At 35.2% G+C, this 7,199-nt stretch overlaps 1 protein-coding gene across 1 annotated transcript; it reads right to left on the reverse strand.

The window, feature by feature from the left end:
• Positions 1-686: 686 nt before the first annotated feature.
• Positions 687-2,405, reverse strand: LOC145280350 (uncharacterized). The gene is made up of 2 exons (XM_080132122.1): positions 1,838-2,405; positions 687-1,687 (listed from the first exon to the last, which is right to left on the reverse strand). Exons 1-2 carry the CDS (start codon positions 2,403-2,405, stop codon positions 687-689), a joined length of 1,569 nt encoding a protein of 522 aa, XP_079988248.1.
• Between the last annotated feature and the right edge of the window lie 4,794 nt (positions 2,406-7,199).

Consider the following 7,199-nt stretch of genomic DNA (forward strand, 5'->3'; position numbering starts at 1 on the left):
AATGCCCTACTGTAAAACTCATCACAATAATCAAGTTGAATTTCTGGAAGGCGCACTTGAGCCTGATGCAAAAAATCTTCGGAAAGGCTATTTCTGAATTTCAACCACAAGTTAAATGCGTTTCCAACACTGCAGAAATGTAATATCTTAACAAATATTTTTCGAAGTCGTCGATCTGAATATGAGCCAGCAATTTCAGCTAAGGTGGCTTCCCAGCGAGTGTCATCCTCAAGTAAACCTCGAGCCATACAGGCTTCCCTGTAGGTAGGCCAAACTCGGTTACCGAATTTACGAAGATCTTCAAAGCTTGTTGGCCCTTGAACTTCATGAAGCAGAATTCGGAGATAGAAACATTCGTGTTGATTTGGAGATACAGTATAGACACGTCCAAGGCAATCATTCTATCTAATACATTCAGCACCTTCAACTCGTCTCCCGATAGTTCTGAGAATCCAACGCTTTTTATTCCATGTGTAGTATGAAGGAATTTCAGAATAGATTAAAGTTTTGGCGAAGTCATCACTTTCACACAGCCTGAAAAAAGCAGTCAAAGTTGTCTGTCTAGATGCTTGTACTATATTTTGTGCGGTTGTCGGGGTGTAGTACACTCGCTGTCCATTTTCAAGGTGAATGTCCAGACGTTGAATTGGTGGATGCCTATCATGAATAGGGAATCCAAATATTCGTCAAAATGCCTCACTACTGCTAATGTAACGCCCTACCCGATATTGTAGGACTTCATTTCTTGTATTGTCGTTATGGAGACCAAAGGAGGCGGCATCAGAACCCTTATTGATGTACTTACAAACATATTTGATACAATGAACAGAAGCATAAAATTCGACATTTATGTGGGCATCAAAGGTGCTGATAAGAATTGGGCAGTATGGTATGACCCATCTGTTGTCGATCTCGTAATTTCTTACGGTCGCAGTGAAGCCACCATCTTCGGGTCTTCGTCGTCTGTACAATGGATATCCATCAGTATCAGTCTGTGTCTCACTAATAAACTGGCGAGGATACCTTTTTGTGCATATCCTGTTATCTTTAACACATGGTAAGTCTCTTCTAAAACCAGGGCCGCATGGTCCATGAATCATATGCACCTTTATCGTGTTATATAAATCCCTGTCAACAGACGGATCTGGTAGTTCTGCAGAGATGATTTTATCAATGTCATTCGAATATATATTATCCACGAGCCAAATTAGAATATGAGCTTGAGGAAGACCTCTTTTCTGCCATTCGATTTTATACATGTTTCCTCGGACAGGTCCAAAAATCTCACCTAGTTTTATCAAATCCATCAATTTTTTAAGTTTCAAGTGAAATACTCTTGCCAAGATATCATGGCGGTGTGTTGTTGATTGGCCCTTGAAAAGTTCAACCTGGGCTTCCTTCCAATTTGGGTTACATGTGAAGGTTATAAACAAAGCAGGCCTATCGTAGTGCCTCACAATTGTCATCGCATCCTGAGTCCTTTCGTGCAAATAGCGGGGTCCACCAGTAAATGTGGAGGGCAGAATACAAAGCTTGCCTAGATTGTTTGGATCTGCATCTCTGTTAAGACCATCCCTCAAATGTATGTAGCTGTCGCAACGCAATTTTGCCTGATTATTTCTGATGTAGCATAGGCGTTCTGATTCCATTTTAGCACACATGTCAGTAGCATACTGATTGTAAAGGTCTTGAAACCGATGTAAATGATTGAAATAAATATTTCTATTGTTATTATCATTATTATTAGTAGTAGTATTATAATCACCAGTATCATTATTCTGGTCACTGTTATCCTTTTGGTCCCGAATCATAAATCTGTAAGCATAGAAATCCTTACAAGAAACTGTTTTGGAAAAATTATATTCCAAAGTAGATGGGTCAAATTGAGGAATTCCAAAGTGGTAACCATCTTCTCCACGAACAAACATTAAAGGATATTGAAGCGCATCGTATGATCTGTGAGTTTCGTTTATACGCTGGAAACCAGCATCCCGGTGTCTGATGACAATATCTCGAGAATGGTGTTGGTCACCACTAAGAAGTATTGCGATTTCATTAAAAGAAGGAGCATTAAACCGACCTGCATGTTCAGTGGATGGTCGGTTGTCTGCATCGATGACAATGCTAAGATTATCAGCAGGATTTAATTCTAGAGCATACTTGAAGCTCCGTACATAGTTGTTGTATTCATGAAGCATACTTTGAAGGTCCCAAATCAATTTTAGTCGTTTGTTGGAAGTGATTGTGTCATTGCTGCAGGCAAATGCAAATGAATTCCTTCTTTGAGCTTGTTTCAGATAGTCTGACATGAAGTAAACTTGAAGAAATTGAGGTGCCTCATTTTTAGTTGGCTGAAGAGATCCAATCAGATGGTACACCTGACCCTGTACTTTGAATGTTGGCATAAACCCCCTTCATATTGGTACCTGCATCCGAAAGACGTCATTTGAAAGGCGCAATTGTATTGCCTTATTTCTTTCAAGAAGGTTCTTGATTCAGGATTTGAACCTGTGAGCAAGCGTAGTAGCGGTTGTGGAGGTTCTTCAAGAAGTGGGAGTTTCACCTTGTCATTTGAACAGCATATTCCCGCTGGCTCACTTGGCCATCTTTTCGCGAGACAATGGAAGCATTTCTTATACATAGAGCCTATTTTTATGTCAGCGTGTTCAGCATAATTAGAAGAGGGAATATAGTGGAATGCTTTTAAAGACCAGCGTGACTTTGTTGCTCTTGAATGTCCTTCCAAATTGGCTCTATATTGTATATGACCCTTTGTACGTCTGTCTCGTTGCTCTGCATTTTCTGAAGCGCGTGCAGTGGACAAGGTCGAAGCATTTATCCTTAAACATCTGTCTCGTTGTTCGTGGGTTTCGGAAGCACGTACAGCAGCCTGACGTAATGCCTTTCTTTTAAGAGGATTTTTTGTTGCTCTTCAGCCGAGCTTGAAGAATTTATGTCCAAATAAATTTCTCTTTGGTCTTCATCCATTGAAGCTTGAGAAATAACGGGGATGTTACTCCTTTCATTTAGGTAATGTTGCGATTAAGAAAGTACTTGTCGAAGGCCCAGGCAAATTTAAATTATCATCAATTGCCGTCGAAGCTGCAAAGAAGGAAGAAGCACCCCCAGCCGAATGACCCAAACGACCATTTTCAACAAATACTTCTCTAGCATTCCCTGGGTGTTCGGCAATGTCGTAGGGCACATTAACTGTTGATTGTTGCGCCATGCGACGTCTTTTCATTAGTTGATGCCTCGATGCACTTATGGATGACTTTCCCTTTTTTGGCATAATTGATAGTAATGTTCTCCAAATTAACAGCAGTAATATAAGTGTAATGAAAGTAATGCAAAATGGACTGACGAAAGTATTCAAATCAATCGTTTGGTTAAATTCGTTCAAAAATGTTTAAAAACATTAAATACAAGAGAATTTCAAAATCAAGATTAATATTTTTTTAAATCTGTAAATAATGTAAGCAAGCAGTCAGTAATAGAAAGTTGTTGTAAGTAGAAAATATTTTTAATATTTAACAAAAGTATGGTCAGTAATTTTTATAAAAACTGGTAATACCTTGCTTAATTTGTAAGATTGTGTTGAGTCTGTAAAATGAAAGAAAGAAAGGGAAAATTAATTTTATTTCGGGGGTTTAGGTACAATTCATGTGAACTCTAAAATAATATTTATCTGTTTTATTATTGCGACAATTGTTAAGGGTTGATAATTTTTTAGTTACAACGTCATACCAAATCGATCCCCCGTTTTGTAACCAATAAACATATTGTGGTTTTTATACAATGTTGTTTTTCTAAAAGGTGAGTTTTTTTTGTTACTTATTAGATATAACTTTTTTGGGCGAACATATACAAAAGAGGCCCCTGCATGCCACCTGCCGGCTATCATGTAGAATGCGCCCTGCTTATAGGGCCACATGTTGGCTAGAACTGATTTTTTTTGTGTTTTGTTTTTGTGGATAAATAATATGACAACAAAACCAAATTAAATTTCGAATTGTTTTTAAATGTTTGGAACTTGTGGGTATTAACCCCCCCTCGCCACAGCCGCTGAAATTTCGGTATTAGTTTACTGTAACGCCCGTATAGAAATATATATATATAGTGTTGGTGGTAGATTTACAGTTTCCGTCGCAAAGAAATTGTATTCATGATATGAAGAAATCACTTTTTGAAAATTTAATTTGGTTTTGTTGTTATGTTATTTATCCAAAGCAAAAAAATATATATAATAACATCTAAAGCAGTCAACCGAGCAGAACAACGCAAAAAAAAAACAAAAACGCACTTGCATTTGGTGTTGTCATATTGGTGATCCAGAAAAGAAATATATATATATATAACAACGAAAGCAGACAACCAAACAGAACAACGCAAAAAAACATAAAAAAGAATACCAGTTGTAGCCAAAAGTTGCAGGGCGCGTTCTACATGAAATAGTTAATTAGTACCCAATCAGTGGTTATCCAGGGAATTAATAGAAATAAGAAACCGTGAAAAAAAGTAAAGGGGAGGGAAATGATGGTTTGGCAGGATTGGCAAATCATTTTGTACTGTACAAAAATAGTTGTAATGTTTTTGTTGTAAATAGCAAGCAGTCGAAAAGTATTAAAAATTGAAAAAAGAAGGAGTTTTCTTAGGAAAGATGATGTTATTGTTTGAAATTTAAAGATAATGTGCTAAGTGAAAAAGTAAGTTTTAAAAAAGTATAATAAAAAAGGTGTATGTGATTGTAAAAGAACGTGTTTTAGTAGTGGTGTTGGATGGACAGTCGGCAATTATATTGGTGTAATTTAAGCTGGTCAAGGTTTATTGTTGTGGTTTCCAGTAGGGTTTGTCTAATAGTAAGTTGTGGTATAATGTATGTAATCAGGTGTAAGATAAGAAAAATAAAATAGGTAGTTATTGACTAAACGGTAATTGTAAAGTGTTTGATTAAACGCAGGTTAAACAGAAATAATGAATGAAAGTGTTAACGGAAATAAAAATATTATCAATATGTTATAATAAAAAAATGTGCAGACTATAAGATGTAAGTAGGTGATAGTTAAATTTTTTTGGATAGAAAGGCAGACTATAAGATGTAAATAAGTGATAGTTAAAAAAAATTTGATGGAAAGAAAATAGTGTGTAGATAATGGTAAAATAAAGTAAATGTGCAGACAATACGTTGTAAGTATGTGATATGTAAAAATAAATTGGCAGAAAGGAAATATTGTAAAATAAAGGTGAAAATAAATTTTTATAAAGTAGGCAATAATTGATATTTTTGTAGATTAAAATTGAATGAAATAAGTTGTATGTAGATTAGAACAAAAAACAATGAATAGGAATGGCAGAAAGTAAAATGAAGAAAAATTTTGCAGACGATAATGGGTAGATGAATGATATATAAACACAAGAAAAATTAATTTATCGGAATACCGGTAGGTTTTATAACAGTCGAAAACTATAATTCACAAAAGTATTTGGGAGCCTTGTCATCAAATGTAGTAAAAGAAAGTATAAGTAAATGAATGGATAAACGGGAACATACCAAATAATAAAATGAGAAAATGAAGAAAATCACATTTACTGTGTATGTTTACTGTTTATCGTGTGTAAGTCAGCGGGTTTGGTTGCCATAACAACGTGACGTAGACAAGGACGGTAGTGAACGTGTGTGTATGTGCGTGTGTGCGCGTGTGCTGGCTAGTAGTACTAATAATTTTGTAGGACAGTGTTTGTTTTCGTGTTGTGTGTACGTGTGTGCGGCTAGCGCCAGAATGGCGGACGTGGTGTCGGAGGTTGGATTGTGATTGCTGGTGTAAGTTTCGTAATTTTGTAATTTGTAAATGGCAAGTTAGGAAAAAAAAAACCTTCCAAGATGGACAATAAATCAGGGCATAATATTTTATGGTAAATTTAAGAGTAAAGGAACCATAGTTTTTTAGGAGATGTGATTATTGGATTAACCAATCAGAAATCGTCTGTGGCACACACATCTCTGTTTTTATAGATATATAGATAGATAGATAGATATATAATCGTAGAGAAAAAATGTGATGACTCGAAGCAGACAGTCAGTTTATAATAATATGCCCCTCTGTTGTGAAGAGCACTCGTAACGCGTAAGGAAATCGTAAATGAAAATAATTATTAAACATTGCTTAATGTGTTAAAACACTTCAAGCTCTTTGGAACTTGACTATGTTTCAACGTAGGTTATACGGAGACTTCACATACATTAAAGAGGTGCCGAGTAATAGTGGGTGTGCTGCTAGAAATAAGAATATCATCGCGTCGGTTCAGTTTCGATTCCATGTTGATACACCTATTGACTTATGTGCATGGGATAGTAGTTATAAAACGCATAAGCTGCAGGGTGTCTCTTCATATATATATATATATATATATATATATATATATACTCCTATAAATTCGTTTCTCTTTTGTGTGTATTGATATTCATATTAAAACCTTCTTTCTGTTTATTTAAAAAGAAAATACAATTTTCTTATATATGGGTCGTAGAATTCCATTCACTAGCAAAACATCTAGCTAATTTGCATATTCTTTAAAACATTCATATTAATTAATTCCCTATTAGTTTTTTTTTCGTTTTTTTATGGAATGATCATCTTTAGTCAACTATTACGTGTAATTATATTCATGCACATATTCTACATGATTTATACTTGCATAATATTTGCGTAAAAAGTGTGCAGTAAACACAAAATTGTTTCCATATATACTTATCTATACGTATATATTTTTATTTTTCTATCTATCTATCTATCTATATATATATATATATATATATAAGTGAACGTGTATGTGTGTCTGTGTACATTTCCCTACGCAATAACTCTGTCAATTTTTAGTCTACAGATTTGAAATTTGATATACAGGTTACTGAGATTTGGGAAAATCGATGTGATCGGTTTTTAGCCAGAAATTTGGCGATTAAGGCGTCAAAGTTCAACGATTTGACCTTTGAGAACTCTACCAAACCCCTCCGACAATTTTGGGTCTACACACTTGGAATTTTAGATATAGGTTCCTTGGACATGGCTCCAAATTATTAACTTCATTTGAGCCCAAAACAATAATTTTAAGGGGTCATAATAGGGGTCAAAGTTTTTAAAAAATTGACCTCTGCGGTCTCTTCCAAATTACTCAGACAATTCCTGGTCTAAATATTT

The sequence above is a fragment of the Euprymna scolopes genome, chromosome 1, assembly GCF_053919585.1.
Source record: "Euprymna scolopes isolate OS-2025 chromosome 1, ASM5391958v1, whole genome shotgun sequence".
Lineage (NCBI taxonomy): Eukaryota > Metazoa > Mollusca > Cephalopoda > Sepiida > Sepiolidae > Euprymna > Euprymna scolopes.

What these genes read in the sequence shown, in the direction of transcription:
- LOC145280350 (XM_080132122.1), bottom strand. Translation starts at nt 2,405, where the DNA reads ATGCCAACATTCAAAGTACAGGGTCAGGTGTACCATCTGATTGGATCT. An exon ending in TTTTTCCAAAACAGTTTCTT is followed by an intron (nt 1,688 to 1,837) that starts GTAAGGATTTCT and finishes ATCGGTTTCAAG; the next exon opens with ACCTTTACAATCAGTATGCT.